The 19,363-nt window shown below is 48.1% G+C and overlaps 1 protein-coding gene across 2 annotated transcripts; it reads right to left on the bottom strand.

Moving 5' to 3' along the window:
• Nucleotides 1-10,092: 10,092 nt before the first annotated feature.
• Nucleotides 10,093-18,243, bottom strand: DHCR7 (7-dehydrocholesterol reductase). 2 transcript variants are annotated; one of them, XM_039552813.1, is made up of 8 exons: nucleotides 18,126-18,243; nucleotides 17,038-17,141; nucleotides 15,959-16,181; nucleotides 15,299-15,389; nucleotides 14,412-14,625; nucleotides 13,738-13,942; nucleotides 13,058-13,189; nucleotides 10,093-12,467 (listed from the first exon to the last, which is right to left on the bottom strand). In XM_039552813.1, the coding sequence occupies exons 2-8, from the start codon at nucleotides 17,133-17,135 to the stop codon at nucleotides 12,003-12,005; spliced, it is 1,428 nt and encodes a 475-aa protein (XP_039408747.1). In that variant the 5' UTR covers nucleotides 17,136-17,141; nucleotides 18,126-18,243; the 3' UTR covers nucleotides 10,093-12,002. The 2 variants fall into 2 exon arrangements, with proteins under 2 accessions (XP_039408747.1, XP_010410833.1); XM_010412531.4 differs by lacking the exon at nucleotides 18,126-18,243 and adding an exon at nucleotides 17,672-18,058 and having other exon boundaries at nucleotides 11,975-12,467.
• Nucleotides 18,244-19,363: the final 1,120 nt, after the last annotated feature.

Below are 19,363 nucleotides of genomic sequence, written 5' to 3' on the forward strand. Positions count from 1 at the left end.
AGCAGACATCGGAACATTTAGACTATTGGCTGTCCAGGCTCACGCTATTCGAACCTGAGAGTGAAACTATTCTAAAAGCCAGAGATGCTTGGAAGAAATGTTTCTGCTCACACCACGACTGGGGACCGTGCATCATTCATACATTGCACCTGTCCAAAGGCCTTCCTCCGTCTGTGCTCTGGAAGCCCTCACTGAGGCTCTGGCAGGGATGGAGGCTCTTGCCAGAAGTATCGCAAGCGTGGAGATCTTCCTCATCCTGCTCCTCCACTGCCGACATCAGGGAATTCCCTGGAGCTGCCAACACCTGCCTTTCCTGCTGGAGGATCATGTCTGGCAGCTCTCTGAGGCTCTTCACCTTTGGCAGCTCTGCAGCATCCTGCGAGTCACGGACTGGAACTGGCACCTCCAGGAAAGTTGCTGCTGGGAAACATCCGTCAGCCATTCCCTGACTGCAATGAGCTGGCCTCCTATTCCTCTGCAAGGCTCTTCCTGGCCAGCTGCATCCTCAGCAATGACACGGTTCTGCTGAGAGCCGCGGCTCGGAGGGAGCAGCGAGTCCTGTCCAAAGGGCTTCTTCGTCCATCTCCAGTCCTGCACCTCTCACAGGGGTACCAGCTATGGCCAAGTCTTCTGCCAGGAGTATCCGACGTGTGGAATTCATCCTCATCCTTCTTCTCCATTGCTGATGGCTCAAAGTGCCTGCAGATGGGAATATCCACCTTTGCTGCTGGAGGATTTTTTCCAGCACCACACCAAAAGTCTTCTCCTATGGTGCTGCCACATCATTCTTGGAACCTTGGTCGGGGAACTGGCGGCTCCAGGACAATCGCTGCTCTGCCTCTGGCTTCTGGGAGTGCCTTACTGGAGGCCTCCTCTTTTCTCTATCCTGCTTAAACAAGAAAGGCTTCCTAACTTGACTGCTCTATGCCAGCTATGAATACATCATCTCTTCTGTAACTCTTTTCTAGTGGACACAGCGTTTGTTTAAGCTCATTCTCACAACTCTTATCGTGACTATGCCTGATAACTCTTATAACTCTTATTAGTTCATAACCCGGATTACACATTGTCTCTGTCCAGATTAGAATTTTAAAATATACAATACAATTCTCAATATCCTCTAGCTACAAGATGTAACCACACATATTTGTCCTTTTTTTGCATTTTTAATGGAAAATATATTTTTAAAGTTTGGATAGCAGATGATGTAGCCATCATCTAAAAGTAAAGCCAGCTTTTGATTTGATACACACATTGAGACTTTATCCTGTATGAAATAAAGCAGAAAACATATGCTATTACAGTTTTATCTTCAACTGCACATCACTTCTAACCTTGAGTGAAGGCTCTGCATTATTGAATAGAACCAGTTGAGGCAGTGCAGCTCTAGGTTAACACATGATCAGAACCTTAGACTGCTAAGGAAGAGCAGGAGATAGTTTGGCTGCCACCACGAGGCAACAGCACATTCTCCTGTTGACATTCTCACTGTCAGACGGAAACTGGAACCGAGCAATCCCATTCCTTTACAACCACCCTTATGCTGCAGAGATGGAGCCCTGAGCTCAGAAATGCCATTTGTGACAGAGGTTTCCCAGGTGGGAAGGCATCCTCCCTTCCCAGAGGTATTGCAAGTTCCCCTCTCCCCACTCCATTCCATCCGTAAATGCAATGCTGACAATCCATGAAGGTTATACACTACAACACTGGCATGGATTGTTTTTCCTTAGGTAGCTCTAAGGCAGTCTGGGAGTCGCTCAGCCTCTTGTGCCCTCTTCAAGGGGGCATTTGTAACTTTTCTTCCTACAATAATCCAACCCATTAGATTTTATTTAACCCAATATTTTGCAAATATTGACACTTCTACATTTGAAATTCCCAGCATACTACAGAGATTTCATAGGTGATCTTCAAACTTGAGAAGTGATATTGATCACAGAGTGTAGGTACAAAAATGCTGTTAGTGAGGATCTTCTTGTTATTTTTCTAAGTCCGTGAGAGACTTTTCTCTCTCACAGAAGAGGTAGCAGGGAATGTAAACAACCAAGCCACCTGCAACCTTGGAAAGTCTTGTTATGGTATAGTAGAAAATATTTTGATAATGGATGTTTTAGGATTTTGGCCAATCGCCCCCAAGGGGTGGCTGGTCCTTTGTCCAATTAGACTATGAAGAAAAAAGTCTATAAAAGAGTTTGTAAAATAATTAAATAAATCAATCTTGCTGCACAATTCCTGCCTGCTGGATCTTCTCCTCCTCCCTATAGCTGCGGGACACGGTGATATACCATAGGAACTAGGCCTGCGGTAATATTTGGTGCTGCCCGACGTGATTTGCACTCTCTGACGTGTCCTGCTGCTGCGAGCCAAGCCGAATTCCTGTAGAGGTACGCTGTTCCTTTTTCCCCCCGGGACCGGGAGGTCCGACAGAACTGAGAAATGGCGAACAGCAGCTCACAGAACGACACTGTGGTACTGGTCTGGAAAGGTGTGTTTAGCATATTGCAAACCTCCATTCCTGAAAACTCAGTTCGGGAATTATTAGACTGGGCTACTTTAAAAGGGATTTCCATGGACAGAGATACTGCCCTGGACTTTGCCTTATGGCAGGAACTCGGCTCTGCTGTCCGACACGAGCTCCCGACTGGGGAGCCGGCAGCGTTAGAATTATACAAAACCTGGCGTTCATTATTTTTTCTGCTGACAGCCCTTGACTGTGATAGCAGGGCTGGATCGCCTGTCTCGGTGATGAGTGACGGAGGAATGTCCGAGGGGGGCCCCGCTGACTGGGCTTCCGGGGCAAATGATGGTGGATTCGGAATAACCCCCCCGACTCCACAGGCAGAGCCTGTGCCGCTCACCCTGCACAGTCTCAGGACTCCGCAGCCCCCAGGGACCCCGCGCCGGCAGAGGCGGGGGGGTCAGGGCAGAGGCAGGGTGCACAGCCTGCCTTGCCGTTCGGCTGGACGGCGGCCACGGCTTATCCAGGGGCCGCAGATCAGCGGCTTAGCCAACTGGACGCCCAGAGAGCGTCCTAGTTCGGTTCCGTATGCACCTGGATCTAACTTAGAGGGCGTAGCGCCGGGCGTGCCCCCCCCGGAACTGCCCTGGCTGTGCTCCCGCTGCCCTCCCTGGCGCTGGACTGTTCTGCGCAGTCGCAGAACCGAACCATGGACCCTTTTATGCAGCATTTGCCCTTTCTGGCAGAGCTGCGAAACCTATCCCGAAGGATGGAGGACTTGCTCAGCCTGTTAGAGCGGCGAATGCCCGAGCCCCGCGCTGCAAGCGGCGCCAGCGCCGGCCGTGCCGCCCGCGCCGCCCGCGCCCCCCCCGCCAGAAGCGGGAGCCGCAGCTCTGAGCCGAGAAACGGCGCAGCCGGCGGCGAAACCGGGAACAGCGCTGCCGCGGGAAGACGCGGAAAGCGGCGGCGGCTGTGGAGCAGCGGGCAGAGGCGGCGGCGCCGGGAGCGCCCGCCCGCAGAGAACGGACCGGCAGCGGCGCCGGGCGCGTCCGCAGAGCGCCGGCCAGAGACGGCGGCGCCGAGCGCGCCCGGGGAGCGCGAAACAGCAGCGGAAGCGGCAACCGCGCAGAACGTGGCTGCTGTGCGGGAGACGAGCGCGGCGCCGACCGCGGTGCCGGGCACAGTCGTAGCTCCAGAGTCGGCTGCAGCTTCAGTACCAGCTCGGTCGGAACTGGCCGAGACGGCCTCCCGTAAAGAGACTGCTGTAAAAACTGCCGTGCAGCCAGCTGCAGTCTGTCCTGCCTGTTTCTGGCTCTGGCGAACTTAGCCAAAGTGCCTCACCTCCCCGTACATTTCTGTTCCCTCCCAGCACCCCAAAGTTGCCTTTGCCTGATGATTCCTCGTCAGGCAGTGAGGCAGATGAGGTTCTGGCCCCGGGTCGTCAGGCGGCTGTAGCCGCGCGGCGAAGAAAAAGGCTGCGCCGGTCTCGCCCCTGGACCTTTCCGGACTGCAATGGTAACAGTGCGTCCGACGCATCATAATCGCTTCCTAGAGTCTCTTAAGGTGCAAGCATTGGGGGAGGGTGACTGGAGGTTATTAGAAATCCTTGGAATGCCAAATAGATCTGAGGATTCTGGGGGGTAACCGGGGAGCTGTTACACTCCATCCGCAGGCTGTGCCAGAAGTTCAGGATGGTACTGGTTCCCCAAAAGAGATCCAAGCTTTCCCAGTGTATAAGGCTCTCCCAGATTCAGGAGAGCATGACAAGCATGAGGTAATTGCTTGGAAAGTTGCCCAGGACCTCCAATCCAAGGTGGCACAATATGGGCTAGGTTCTGCTGAGGTTATGCAAATAATAAGGGTGATAAATACAGATTTGCTTTCTCCATTTGATATCAGACACTTAGGTGAAATTCTATTTCAACCTGTACAATTTACAGTTTTTGAACAACCTGGAGAAAGGCTGGCCAACAAGACTGCATTAGCAAATTTGCAGCTCCCTGCTGCTGAATCCTAGACAGACAGCAGGAGTGGATGCTTTGATGGGAACTGGTCCCTTCTCTGATCCGCAGTCTACAGGGGTAACTTGTCCTCTAGCTCCGGCAGCAAGCACGACAGGTCGGCATGGCTGCCCTGTTGAAAACCATAGAGTTGTCAGCACCCAGAAAGCGATATACTGAAATAGTTCAAGGGAAATCAGAGTCATTCCTCTCTTTTGTAGAGAAGTCACTGCTTCTCTCAGAAGCAGGTTGAAGGTGACGGGTTAAGAACAGTTGTTGTTAAGGCAGTTAGTGAGAGATAAGCAAACGAGGAGTGGGCAGAAAATCATAGAATGCACTTACCAGGGGGATCCCTGAGGTAACAGACATGGTCTAAAGCCTGTGCTAAGGTGGGATTTGGGAACCCAGAAAAGGCACTGCTTTGGCTGCATTCCTGCCAGCCTGATTCGCGGCATCCTTCCGGTGGTGAACCAAACAACACAAACACGGTGAAGAAATCGGAAGCTGCCTAAGCCGAGCCCAAAAAGAGAACACACCGAATCCCCCAGTGCAAAGAGTGTGGCAGGCCAGGGCATTGCATGGGCTACTGTAGATCCGGACCGTGCCAATGGTCAGCCTTTGTCGGGAAACTTCCGCCAGGGTGCAAGAAGGGGAATTGCTCTCTGATGCAGTCGCTCCCCCCAGAGAGTGCACAGGTACAGGCACAGGCCTACCCAGCCACCCTGAGAAGCACCCAGGGGTCAGACGGCACCAAGGCACAGGGATCAGAGGGTTTGACGTCCACACCGCAGCCGCAGTCGTAGACTCTAGCGGTATTTATAAGGTTCCTTGGATGCATATGGACCCTTAAGCCCAGGGATCCCAGTGCGATGCTGGTGGGAAAAACCTGATGTTGCCCATCAAGGAATCTTAGTGCACTCAGGAGTTATTGATGCTGACTTTAAAGGTCAGATTTGCGCTATGGTCTCCACGCAAAAACCCCCTGTAACTATCCTGAAAAGACCTGCCTTGCTAAATTTGGTGCCTTTTAAGTCTTGTGTCCCCAGGATAGAGCAACAAACTCACGAAGATAACGGCAGTGGATCTACGGGACTTCCGCAGGCCTTCTGGACTGCAGACATCTCTGACCAAAGGCCACAGATGACATGTACCCTGATCCTGCCGAACGCCCGTCTGCCCCGGATTCAGCTTCGAGGTTTGATTGATACGGGTGCTGATGTAACTATCATCTCCTTCTCTGCATGGCCTCCCTCATGGCCTTTAGCCCCGGTGGGATCGGCCATCACAGGAGTAGGAGGATCCACACAGAGCTATCTAAGCGAACGGCCTGTGGTGGTGAAGGACTCAGAGGGGCACACAGCTACAATCAGGCCTTATGTTGCTACCACTTCCCTTAACCTTTGGGGGCGGGATGTGTTGGCAGCTTGGGGGTGTACGGATTGGGACAAATTTTTAGCAGGGGTCACTGTGCGTAAGGGCGCAGAGCATCCTACACTGCCTTTGCGGTGGTTGACTGACACACCAGTCTTTGAGCCGCAGTGGCCCCCACCAAAAGAGAAGTTAGACGCCCTTCATCAGCTGGTTCAGGAACAGTTGCAACAGGGGCACCTTGAACCTTCTAGTAGCCCCTGGAACACTCCTGTTTCGTAATTAAGAAGAATCAGGGAAATGGAGGTTATTGCAGGACCTCTGGAAAGTTAATGCAGTAATGGAAGGTATGGGGGCATTGCAGCCTGGCATGCCCTCTCCCACCATGATTCCTACAGGGTGGGACATCCTGATCATTGATTTAAAGGATTGTTTTTTCACAATTCCTTTGCATCCTGATGACAAACCAAAATTTGCCTTTACTGTGCCTGCCATTAACAATGCTGAACCTGCTAAGAGATACCAATGGAAGGTCCTCCCTCAAGGGATGAGGAACAGCCCAATTATCTGTCAGTGGTATGTCGCCCAAGCTTTAGCCGGAGTTCGCAAGCAGTTTCCTGATGCACGCTGCTACCACTACATGGATGATATCCTGGTGGCAGCGTCCACTCGGGACGAGCTGCTGAGAATACAGCCTCAGCTGCTCGCTGCTCTGCATGCCTATGGATTAGAGGTAGCTCCGGAGAAAGTTCAACAGCATCCTCCTTGGAAATATTTAGGAGTGAAAATTTTGGACCAAATTATCCAACACCAAGAGGTGCAATTCCCAGATTCGATTAAAACCTTGAATGATGCTCAAAAGCTGTTGGGTGTCATCAATTGGTTACGACCTTATTTAGGTCTAACTGCAAAGCAGCTTTCCCCTCTTTTAATATATTAAAAGGGGACCCTGGTCTGAATTCACCTCGGGAGTTGACTCCGGAAGCGCGGCAAGCGCTGCAGGAGGTCCAACGGGCTGTTTCTGCTCGTCAGGTTTATCGAGTGGATCCCTCCATTGCTATCACTGTTTACATTACTATTCCAGACCTCCATCCTACAGGTATCATTGGCCAGTGGAATGCACAATGGCCTGATCCTTTGCATATCCTAGAATGGGTCTTTTTGCCTCACCAGCCAAAAAGGACGGTGACCACAGTGTTTGAATTGGTCGCTTCTCTGATAATCAAATGCCGTCAACGGTGTTTGCAACTGATGGCTGCGGATCCTGCAGTAATTGTCATTCCGATCTCAAAGGAATACTTTGAGTGGAGCCTCATCCATAGTGCTCCTTTGCAAAGCGCGCTGCAAAACTTTTCAGGGCAGATCACTTACCATCTGCCCAGCCATAAATTACTGCAGCTGGCAAAATCGACCTGTACTTTCCTTGCGGCCGAGAAATAGCCGAGTGCCGGTGCAAGGACCCACCGTCTTTACGGATGGTTCAGGGAAAACTGGGAAAGCCATTGTTACCTGGAAGGAGGGATTGGAATGGCAGGTGCTGAAGGAACACGAGTCAGGCTCTGCTCAGTTAGTTGAATTAAGGGCTGTTACCATGGCTTTTCAGCGATTCTCACAGGAACCTTTGAATTTGGTTACTGACTCTGCTTATGTAGCAGATACCACCCAACGCTTAGATTTTTCACTTCTGAAGGAGGTGAACAATGCGGCTCTGTTTTCGCTGTTGCAAACCTTGTGGTCTGCAATTCAGGCTCGAGTGCATCCGTATTACATTCTGCACATTCGAAGCCACACCAATTTACCAGGGTTTCTAACAGAAGGCAATGCCAGGGCTGACATGCTGGCCAACCCTGCGTGGGTAGGGCCTCAGCCTGACAAAATTGCACAAGCCAAGGCATCGCACGGTTTCTTCCATCAAAGTGCACATACCCTGCAGAAGCAGTTCCATTTAACGCCAACCGAGGCGCGCGACATTGTCAGCGCTTGTGCTGACTGTCACGGACTCGCTGCGCCTTTGCCAGCAGGGGTAAACCCCAGAGGGCTAAAAGCCTTGCAGATTTGGCAAACGGATGTAACTCACATCCCAGAATTTGGTCGGCTGAAATATGTGCACGTGTCTATTGACACTTTCTCCTCGGCTATGTGGGCTACTGCTCACACTGGAGAGAAGGGCCGTGATGTCATTGCCCATTGGAAATTGGCTTTCTCAGTCCTGGGCGTGCCAGCTTCTGTGAAAACCGATAATGGTCCTGCCTACGCCTCGGAGAAGACGCGGCAGTTTTTACACCTATGGGGTGTAGACCATACCTTTGGTATCCCACATTCTCCTACTGGCCAAGCCATTGTCGAACGCGCTCATGGTACCTTGAAGCGTGTTTTGGACAAACAGAAAAGGGGAATGCATGGAGAAACCCCACAGAGCCGACTAGCAAAAGCTTTGTATACAATTAATCACCTTACAGTACCACAAAATTCAAATAATCCTGTTATTCTGAATCATTTTCTCTCATTGCAGTCTGCAGGCGACAGACAGCTGCCCCGGGCAAAAGTCTGGGTACGGAATTTACTCACTAACCAGTGGGAAGGCCCTCATGAGCTTATCGTTTGGGGTCGTGGGTATGCTTGCGTTTCCACAGATACTGGGGTACGGTGGCTACCTTCAAAATGCGTTCGCCCTGACCTACGGCACCAGAGGCAGAACAGGCAACCTCCAAATGATGACCAGAACGCCAACCATCCAAATGGCGACCAGAATGTAGATCATCAGCCTAATGACTCTTCTGATGATGACCAGGATGTCAACCATCAGGCAGATGGTCCTTCTACAAGCAGAGACTGGGATGGTCCTTCCACAAGCAGAGACTGAATTTTGAATTTCTTGTTATGGAGTCAGATAGTTAAAGCCTTAAGGACATTTTTAGAATTAATAACTGATGTAGATTTCTATTTAGGATTAATAGTAGAGTTGTTATCTTATAAAACAAAAAGGGGGAATTGTAGGTACAAAAATGCTGTTAGTGAGGATCTTCTTGTTATTTTTCTAAGTCCGTGAGAGACTTTTCTCTCTCACAGAAGAGGTAGCAGGGAATGTAAACAACCAAGCCACCTGCAACCTTGGAAAGTCTTGTTTATGGTATAGTAGAAAATATTTTGATAATGGATGTTTTAGGATTTTGGCCAATCACCCCCAAGGGGTGGCTGGTCCTTTGTCCAATTAGACTATGAAGAAAAAAGTCTATAAAAGAGTTTGTAAAATAATTAAATAAATCAATCTTGCTGCACAATTCCTGCCTGCTGGATCTTCTCCTCCTCCCTATAGCTGCGGGACACAGTGATATACCGTAGGAACCAGGCCTGCGGTAATAACAGAGTAGCAATAAGTAGGAAATATCAGGACAAAAGTTAATCCAATACACGCCCTCAACAATCCTCCGATTTTTAACTTTTTTTTTTTTTAATTCTGGAAGAAACAAATTTAACAGCACTGCCATGCATGCAACAAAGCAACCCAGGCATGAAGATGAGCAAGCTGTTGGTCCTTCACATTGGGTGACATTAGTGGGACACTGCTTGGAGCAATGCTTACACAGTGCTTATGTTAATACGAAGCTTACAGAATAAAATGGGTTTTTTATTGGTCTTGAAGGGGTAATTTCTTCCATGAAACATCCAAGATTTCTCAGGGAACAGAAGGGACCACACTGTGCTGTGCAAGGCTACCATGATTTAAGAGTCCAGATTATCTTGCAATATTTAAATAACCTTGGCATTAACAGCAAAGTGGCAGTGCAAATTCCAAGGCTACATAAGAAAAGGATGTGTGTTGATCTAGCTCTGAAACAAAGCCCAGCTACACGATACATTTGTTTTCTAGGTTTGCAGAGACCCTTCTTCTCCTGCCCAGACCATCCTCTCCAGGATGACTGCAACAAAACCAAAACACACACTTGCCTACACAACTCATCCAAACTTGCCATGAAGATCAGTGCATTCAGCTGCATCAATTTACACACTTTTCTACTTACTCTAAAAACTAACAGTATATTTATGTACAATCATTTTTTAAAAAGTGTTTTAGCTTGGACATAACTACCGAGCTTGTTACAAGCTGCATAGTTCATACTATGATCCCTCTTTCTTTTCATTTGTTTCACCTTGGAAAACAGAATTTCAAGGAGCTCTTGAAATCAAACTTTTTGAAGAGCTCCTTTTGTATCCTTCAGTTATTCCGAAAGATAACCATGTAACAAGAAAAGAAATAGCTGAAGGAAAATTAGCAGTATTTTTTTTATTTGTCCCGAAAGAATTTATATCTTCAATTTTTACAAACATGATTTTATACAAACAATAGGGAATGAAGTTTTCCATCCACACTAAAGAAGTGGATGTGGCCTTACCCACAGATGCAGTCTCTCCAAGGCTGTAAACTGCTCTGCCAGGGGTTTATCCATGGCCCTGGCTCTGAGGTGCTCCAGCACAACCCCATGCACAGGCACTGATGTTTCAAGGGGTACCTGCTGAGCGTGGCCTTACCCACAGCCACAGAGGCTTCAGGCTTATCCTTGGGCCACCATCCCTTCCTGGGCACGGACATACCCACGGCCACAGATGCTCTGAGAGGTTCCTGCTCTACCACGGGCTTATTCCCAGCCGCTGATGCCTGGGGGTGTCCTGCTCCCGTGTGGGCTCATCCACAGGTCACAGTTCCCTCGACTCAAGCTTGCACTGGAGTTCCAGCAGCACAGAAACAGCAGCGATGCCCTGGCCACCTGCCAGCCCAGGTGTGTCACCAGGGCTGTCATCAAAGTGTCCCCAGGCACAGCCCAGGAAGAGGAGAAGCACTACAGCTAGCAGCAAAATCAAAATGAAGCCCCTAATGAGCCCTGCAATATACAGAGAGTGAGCCCCATGGCAAGCACAGGAGCCTGACAGCTCAACAGCACCAACAGCTATAAATCCCATCCCGCACATTCCAGTCAATCTGAAACAATGCTGTTATCTCAAACCCTTCGAGCTCCATGTTAGGCACCAAAAAGGACTGTCATGGTTTAACCCCAGCTGGCAACTCAGCCCCACACAGCTGCTCGCTCACTCCCCCACAGTGGCATGGGAGAGGGAATCAGGAAAGGGAGAAAACTCACAGGTTAACATAAACACATTCATTTAATAGGTAAAGGGAAAAACTCTGCAAACAAACAAAGCAAAATAAGGAATCTATTCCCCACTTGCCACCTGCAGGCAGATGTTCAGCCACCTCCAGGAAAGCAGGCCTCCATCCCATGGAACAGTGTCTTGGAATGACAAACACCATCACTCCTGACATCCCCCACTCCCTTCTTCCTCCAGCTTTATGTGCTGACCATGATGCCATATGGAATGAGATATTCCTTGGGTCAGTTGGGGTCAGCTGTCCTGCCCGTGTCCCCTCTCCCAACTCCTCGCTGGTGGGTGGGGTGAGATGCAGAAAAGGCCTTGATGCTGTGTAAACACTGCTCAGCAACAGTGAAAACATCCCTGTGTTATCAACACTGTCTCAGCTCAAATCCCAAACTACGCCCATACCAGCTACTAGGAAAAAAAAACCAATTAACTCTACTCCAGCCCAACCAGCACAGTTCAGTAGCTTCACTAAGTCTGCTTTCAGTATCAAAATAATACTCAATTGGTCATGTTCCATATAGTCAGGTGCTGAAAATGTCACTAATTTATAACAGTTTTCACTTTTGGTTTAGATGGTAACAATCATTTCAGACCAGGTCCTGCAGTTCAGCATTTCCACCGTTCATCTCTTGACAAGCACCCAACAGTCAAACCTCCTTTGTCATTGTTCCTGATTGTAGGTTTTGGTGGTCACAACTGCATCAGACAACTTCTTTCCTAAAGAGATGACAGAACTCTTTTCCTCCTCTCCTGAGCCACTGCAAACTGCTTCCAGGACCCTGCTACAATCAAGGGTAAGGCCACCTGCCAGCCTTGGGATTTCTCAGGAATCTCAACACATGCAACTTTTCTCCAGCTCCAAGTTAATGTGGAAATGGGGAGATTCAGAGGGGTATTCCAATTAAAAGAATCTTCTAAAAAAACGGGACAGTTCAGTGCCCCACTTCAGTTTAAACACTTTAAACATGGCATGCCTGCATGTTTCTTCTTTTTTCTTTCCCCTGGATCCTGCATTAGCCTTAAAATATGCCGGGTAGGAGCCGGTAGGGCACTGCAGCAGTGTAGTGCTTCCAGTCCTTCCCATATTTGCTGCAACAACGGTGCTCGTCCCGAATGCAGCGGTGGGTGAGCAGAATGGTCATGTACACGATGTAGAAGTAAGGCAGGATGTGCTCAAAGCCACAAGCCAGGCAATAGGCCAGCGAGCCCATCAGGTCTCCCGTGTAGTTGAAATGACGTGCCCAGCCCCAAAAGCCAGAGGTCATCAGCTTGCTGTAGTGCTTGGTCCCATCCACGGACATGTAGGAGCACTCGATGTACTCCGGCTTCTTCCCCCAAATCCTGCAGTTGCCATTGGTACGACGGAAGAGGTCCTTCTGGTGGTTGGTCATTCTGAAGATGGAATAGCCCAGCAAGCCCAACATCAAGACCCCTACGGCATGGGCTGTGCACAGCTGGACAGGGTGGTAAACCAAATACAGACCCTGGGGAGCACAAAAACAATCAGACATTTACTTCCAACAGAGGCTCAGCGTGCCAGACCAATTCCTTGACTACAGTGGCCCACAACAGACCAGAAGAAAGAGCAGAAAAATCGACTGCAACAGTAAAACGGCAGAAAACTTTCAAAAAACTCTGCATCCAACAGTTTCCTTCTCTCTTTCTCTCTCCAAAATTGAACTTCTTCGTGAAACAAGAAGAGAGAAGTTGCAAGGATGCAAACCGGACAGAAAGAAAAAGCAAGGAACAAAACACAAACAAACCACCACTAACCAAAAGACCCTCAACAAGCAGGAGTAAAAAAAAAAGGAAACTGAAAGGATTCAGAAAATATACAGACACAATAAACAGTGACAGAAAGAGGCACAAAAGAAGGGCAGGAGAGGAAAAGATGTCCAATCTGTGCACGGACAGGAAGCCTTCCTACACAGGAATTGGTACAAAGAATGTTGCAAGGATTTCTCAACAGTCAAACTGCCTAGAAACATTTAAGGTACACATTAACCTGCTGAGAAGAATGCTTCTGCAAAGTTCCATTCCCGTTAGCCCAAATACACAGTGTACACATTTTTACCTGCAAAGTATAGAGGTAAGGCAACCAAACACAGTCTCCCCAGCCCAAATACCATCCAAAATGATCATGGCAGATATCAATGGTTTTCAAGTACCAGGCTTCATTCCAAAAGAAGTCCAGAACATAAATACCCTGCAACAGAATAATTTCACATTCATAACAGAGCACTGTCACCAGTTACCCTCTTTAACAGCATCAGCTTCATGTCTGTGCTGCCTTGTGATGTGATCTCACAATTCATTGGTGTTTTGATGCTAGCACTTCAAACCCAGACATTTCTGAACACAGTTAGGAAGAACTATCACATAAATACAATCTATGTGGATACACAATATCTATCTATCTATCTACACAGGTAAAGCAACAGTAGGATGACTAAGGCAAGGGTACAACTCAAGGACAAACGCTTGGGAAGTGAACTCACAATTGATCACCCCAATCTCTCTTCAGCTTAGAGTCACAGGGTTACAAAGAGGGGCGATGGAGCTCCTATTGAGCAGGCTTCCATTTACACAGATCAGGCAATAAATCCAAAGAAGTCCCAGCACACCATCACTGAATGAGCTTGTTTCAGGCCAGGAAAAAACACTTCATTTTCATTCCCATAGAAGGACTTCTTTTCCTACTTTAATATTAGTTTACTTCCCAGCTGGTTTCCTAATTTCCTCCTTGGAATTTACCTGAAGGACATTGACAAGGATCATGGAGTTTGTCACTTCGCCATACAGCTCCTGTTGTTTGGCAGCAAAGGAAAGGTTGATCAGAGTCCAGGCCACAATCCCAGGGCGCCCATTGAAGAACAGCTTGAAATCAAACCACTTCCCTATTCGAGGGTTAAATTCAATCCCCATCATGTAGTCGTAAAAGAAGTTTCCAGTGAATTTGCTGTAAAACATCAAAAAATTAGAAATGGACGGAGTTATACACAAATACAGGTAATTACTACTCTGACTACACAATTCAGGTTAATTTGATGTAGCGATAATAAAAATCATCAAACCATGTAACGCTGTGCAAGGCAACACAAGCTGACCCAACTGAAGTATTACATTCCTACACATAAGTTGTAGAGTTTCAGAAGTGCCCGAGTTTACTCTTGCTAACACTTCTGAACAGTCTAAGTATCACTATTTCTAGGATGGGTGTATCTGTGACACTGAGGCTGCCAGTCCCATGGTGTGCAGCATGAAACACAGGGGATGGTGCTAGTGAAGCAAAGAACCACTGTCATACACTGGCTCAGCTCTCTCTGCCAGTGAAATATATTCTGTCATTCAATTCATAGACCCGGTTTTTATTTAACAGTTCTAATCTCTGATTGCCTCGTATTCTCTCATTACTAAAACTCACATACCAGTCTTTGGCATTGGTAGGGAAAAAGTAGCCTTTAATCATTGCAAACGTGGACACTGCATATCCCAAGATGTTGGCACACCACAGGAGAGGAATCCAGTTGTCAAAAATGATGGTAGGTGGGAAGAAGTGGAAGCAAGAAGCATTTGCAAACCAAAGCACATGGGTAATGATCCAGGCCTGAAGTCCATTGATTTCATATTTATTCACGACACCTAAAAGATGAAGAAAAAAAATTGAGTGTTACTGACCCCGCATTACTGCAGCTTTTAATTAATATGGGTATGCACAGAATACACAGAAGCTCAATCAAGTGCTCATGAAACAACTTCTCTCTCCTCATCCTCCCAATTAAATACCTTAAAGCACGTTTCTGAGTGTTCCATTAGACTCTGCTGTACCCATTAGGCTTTGTTAGGCTGAGTTTTTCTCCTCACAAAATTGAATTTAGACTTTCCCCCAAAACTGACTAGAGTAACAAACCACTCCTTCTAACAGTTCACATCACACATTTTGTTCAAGTCCCTTGGGTTAATGGAGCTGGAGCAGGTAAAACTATCTTGTCGAATACCAGCAATAGTCCTGACAACTGTAGGCAACTGACAATTTCAAGTGCCAAAATTATCAACCAGTACTTTTTCACTGCTGGTATGGTGCCTACCAGATCAACAGTTATACTAATTATAAGAGATAGAAATGCTATAACTTATTCTAAAAGATGACATAGATTGCTTTCTATTTTTGTTTGAACTGAACACGTGAGGAAGGTGAGAGCACTTCTGTCCACGTTTCCTCTGGCTACACATGGGTTATCAAACACTCTAAGTACAGAAATACTATCATTTCAGAAGATTGCATGGTGTCCATGTATTCCAAGGAAAACCTTACCAGCAGGGGTGACAGCACCTTCTTGTACACCTCCCACATATCCAGGGAGAAATTGATGGCAGAAGTCAGGAATGGACATGTACAAAACCACCTAGAAGAGAGAGAATGTATTCACAGGAAATACAGACAAGACAAAATCCCTCAAAACACTATTCCTTACATACATATACCAAATAGAATGTTTCTATTAAGTTTCTATTAAGTATTGGGTAAGCAAATATGGCAAGATTTAGCTGTTGCGATTTTAGACTAGTAATACATCTAAGCTTTTATACAGCTCAAAGATGTATTTCATGTAAGGCTGTCATCCTTCTTTGGTGGGGAGGCAGGACAGTTGGTAACTAGATTCAGGTCCTCGTTGTTTTATTTTAATCTATTTCTTGTGTATTAATTTAAAACAAACGGATACTGCTATAAAGTTGCTTTTTCTTAAGAACCTCATTAAGGAATATGTCACACAAGGAATATTTGTGTATATTCCCCACATGCTTATTTTCCAAGTACATAAGCTTCATTTGGATTCCAAAAAGCCCTGGAAAGTGTGAAACACCAAAGAGTAAATGCCAGTTCAACATTCCACTATCCTTTGTGCAAAAGGATTCATCCAACAGCTGTGTGAGAAACCAGACACGGCATCCAGATCATAACTCAATCATGTACCTGGAAAGTGACCCAAAGGGAATAGATGCCAGCAGCCCTATAGGTCAGTGTGGGAGTCCTGTTCCAGATGTCAGACAGATGTTTATTCCCTGTCAGCAAGTCCAGGAGTGGGTCAGTCAGAGAGCACTGGTACTGGTCACAGGACATGATGAAGTAATACACGATCAGTGGTGCAAACATGAGCAGGAAAAGGATGCTTGCCAAGGAAAACCAGTCCACCTCCCTGTAATCCAAAACAGAGCATTTGGTTTGCCCACGTTTCAGATAGATGAGTTACATCAAATAACTTTTTCAGTGGACCTTCTGGACTAACTGGATGAAAACTGAAAATGTGTTCAGGGCACAGACATGTCTGGTGGTCAAACAGCCATTAAAAAATCAGCACAGAACATACTTCACCACAAACTCCTCTAAAACTACACTAGCTGGTCAGAGCAAGAGATTAGTTAAAATCTCCCCTCCAAAAACCAGATTATTATTACAGACTTGACAGTTTTGATGCCAATCATGGCTCTAACTGGTAGAGTATTCAATTGAAAGTGATAATGGAATCCCAAGAACATTATGCAAAGCTTGGAAACTTGCAAAAGACAGACCTTGGACAGCCATAAATTGAACTTGCTGTGCCAGCCACTTTTGCTGTTCCCAGCTGCAGTACAATGCCCTGCTAATACCTACTCAGCTCTTTGAGAACTGGGATATGTGTCCTAAATCTTGCTACAGTGGGACTGATCAGCTGGGAATGCCACAGATGCTGGGATGCTTGTTTTCCAGATCTCATGAAATATTTCTTTCCTTGAAGGAACTGGAATTGTTATGAATTGTTATGATTTGCTTTTCTGTTTTGCAAGGACTGTGTTTTAACCCAAACAACCCGGCAAACTCTCTGCCTTAAAAAACTTGAAGAACTCTTCTTCAGCACCTGTTGCTACAGCAAATGATCCACGAGCTTTCAGAGTAGGACAAGAAAACAATCTGTTATTAACAGAGGGAAGTTTAAAAGGAATACAGCATCTCTAAGAGTAAGAATGAAGCAATTGGAAGTACAAGGACTGCTTAGGATCATTGGCTTCTCTCACCATGCTCTTCCCCATTGGCCTTGAGATGCTTTAGTATCATTCTGCATGTTTTGGTGTTTTCTTTCTTCAGCAAGTTTTTTCTCCTGATGGGCTGCCATGATGCCCTGTAGGAAAGAAAATATGAATCCTATTACTCCAGCTGGTTCACAGTAAGTCTTATGTCTCTACAAGACAATCACAAATAAAAGTTACTAAAATCTATTATATAGCCTATAGACCATGTGAAATTTGGGGGTGGAGGAGAGGAGGCAAAAAATCCTTACCAATTCCTTATGAACTTACATTTAGCAAAACATAACCAAAACAATTATATCAAAGTAATCCATTAAACTTTTTGCTAATTGGAAATTTCTTTTAAGATGCATAGATAATATATGGCTTATTACTTGCACATAAATGTAAAAGAAAAAAAAAGTTTCACCACATTCTCATAAACCTCTGGAAATAAAGTTCTGTAACTTAACTGCCTTTCTCAATTTGAGAAATTGCTACTGCTTTAACGTTACCTGTACTGGACTTTGTCAATTGGATGCTTTTGCCCAGACTCTTTGCTCCATATATGCCATTTACACCACAGAAAACAAGACAGAATCCTATCCAAGCAAAAATTCAGTGGGAATGGAGAATGACTTACTCAGCAACACCTGATTCTCTCTGTGCAACATGCACTACAGCTTTCTTTCGGTCTGATGAAACACTTCTTATGGTAAAGATCATCATCCTATAATCTGGAATACGGACTGACTTCCCAGCTCGACGTGCCTCAACGCCGCCAACCTGATCCATTACCTGGACATTGACTGAGCCTGACCATACCCTCTGCAACCACCACCTCCCTGGGCAACCTGTGCCAACGCCTGACCACCCCAACAGCGAAAAAAAATTGTCTCGTATCTAATCTGAATCTCCACTACCTCGCCATAAGGCCGTTTCCTTTAGTCCTCCCCCCGTGGACTTCTTTTCAGAAGCGATGTGAGGGGAAGGCGGTTCGCCGCTCCCCTTTGCCCACACGGCTGGCTCCCTTCCAGGCCCGATCCCACACACGGTAAGGAAGGAACGCACCCACCCACACGCCCGGGGCCACTCACCGGGGCTCTGTCAGTCCCCCGCCGGGGGCCGGTCACTCCCTCGCCGGGGCTCACTCCCCCACCAGAACCAGAACCAGAACCAGAACCAGAACCAGAACCAGAACCAGAACCGGAACCAGAACCCCCTCCCGCCCCGCCGCCGCCTCCCCGCTCTGCCGCACCACCGGCCCCCTCAGCGCCCCCGGCCCCTCCGGGCCCCGCCCCCGCCCCGCGGCCCCGGCCAATCCCCGCCGAGCTCCGCCCGTCCCGCGGCTCCCCATTGGTGGCGCGGCGCTCATCCCATGGGCCGGAGGAGCGCGAGCGACGCAGGCTCCGCCCCCTGTCCCGCTGCGCGCGCGGAGCGCTCGGCCGTGCCCTGGGGAGCGGCGGCCGCGGGGCCCGCGCGGAGCGGCCGTTCCTCCGTGGCTGCGCCGCCAGCACGGCCGGCAACGCGGGCGCGCAGAAGGCGCTTCGGCCACCGGGCAGGAGGGATCACTGCAGAAACCCAAACGTTCTGGAAAGAGCGGGAATTGGTGTCCAAGGACATAGTTTACACCTGCACTTGGCTCGCAACATCCCCCTGCAGCGCTACAGGCTGGTTACTTTAGGCGGCCACAGAGCCCTTAAAGGGAACTGGGCCGCCTTGACTTGTTAGCAAAGCGGCCACAGAGTCCCTAAATCAGACTGGGCTGCCTGGAGTTGTTACTAACCTCCCCACATTGCACTGACCGTTCTGTGCAATTTCCAATGGCCCCGCAGAAAAAGACCTGGGGGTGGTGGCCAAGAGCTGCTGAACACGAGCCCAGGTGTGCCTAGGTGGCCAAGAAGGACATTGGCATCCTGGCCTGGGTCAGCAACAGTGCGGCCAGCAGGACCAGGGCAGTGACTGTCCCCCTGTTTTGGGCATCGCTGAGGCCCCACCTCGAATCGTGGGCTCAGTTTTGGGCGCCTTAATCCAAGAGATTGAGAAGCAGGAGTGTGTCCAGAGAAGGGAATGGATCTGGGGCAGGTTCTGGAGCACAAGGAGAGCAGAGGGGGGGACCTCAGCCTGGAGAAAAGGAGGTTCAAGGGGGGGATCTTCTTACACTCTACAACTCCCTGAAAGGAGGCTGTAGCCTGTAGGCTCTTCTCCCAAGAGACAAGTGACAGGACAGGAGGAAATGGCCTCAAGTTATGCCAAGGGTGGTTTAGATCGCATATTAAAAAGTTTCTTCATGGAAAGTGTTGCCAGGCATTGGAACAGACTGCCCAGGGCAGTG

The sequence above is a fragment of the Corvus cornix genome, chromosome 5 (assembly GCF_000738735.6).
Source record: "Corvus cornix cornix isolate S_Up_H32 chromosome 5, ASM73873v5, whole genome shotgun sequence".
Taxonomy (NCBI): Eukaryota; Metazoa; Chordata; class Aves; order Passeriformes; family Corvidae; genus Corvus; species Corvus cornix.

Excerpts from the sequence above, each read along its gene's own strand:
- DHCR7 (XM_039552813.1), bottom strand. The coding sequence starts at position 17,135 with ATGGCAGCCCATCAGGAGAAAAAACTTGCTGAAGAAAGAAAACACCAA. Across the intron at positions 16,182-17,037 it reads GGCCAATGGGGAAGAGCATG|GGAGGTGGACTGGTTTTCCT; the intron begins GTGAGAGAAGCC and ends TTTGGATTACAG. Across the intron at positions 13,190-13,737 it reads TCCTTGTCAATGTCCTTCAG|GGTATTTATGTTCTGGACTT; the intron begins GTAAATTCCAAG and ends ATTCTGTTGCAG.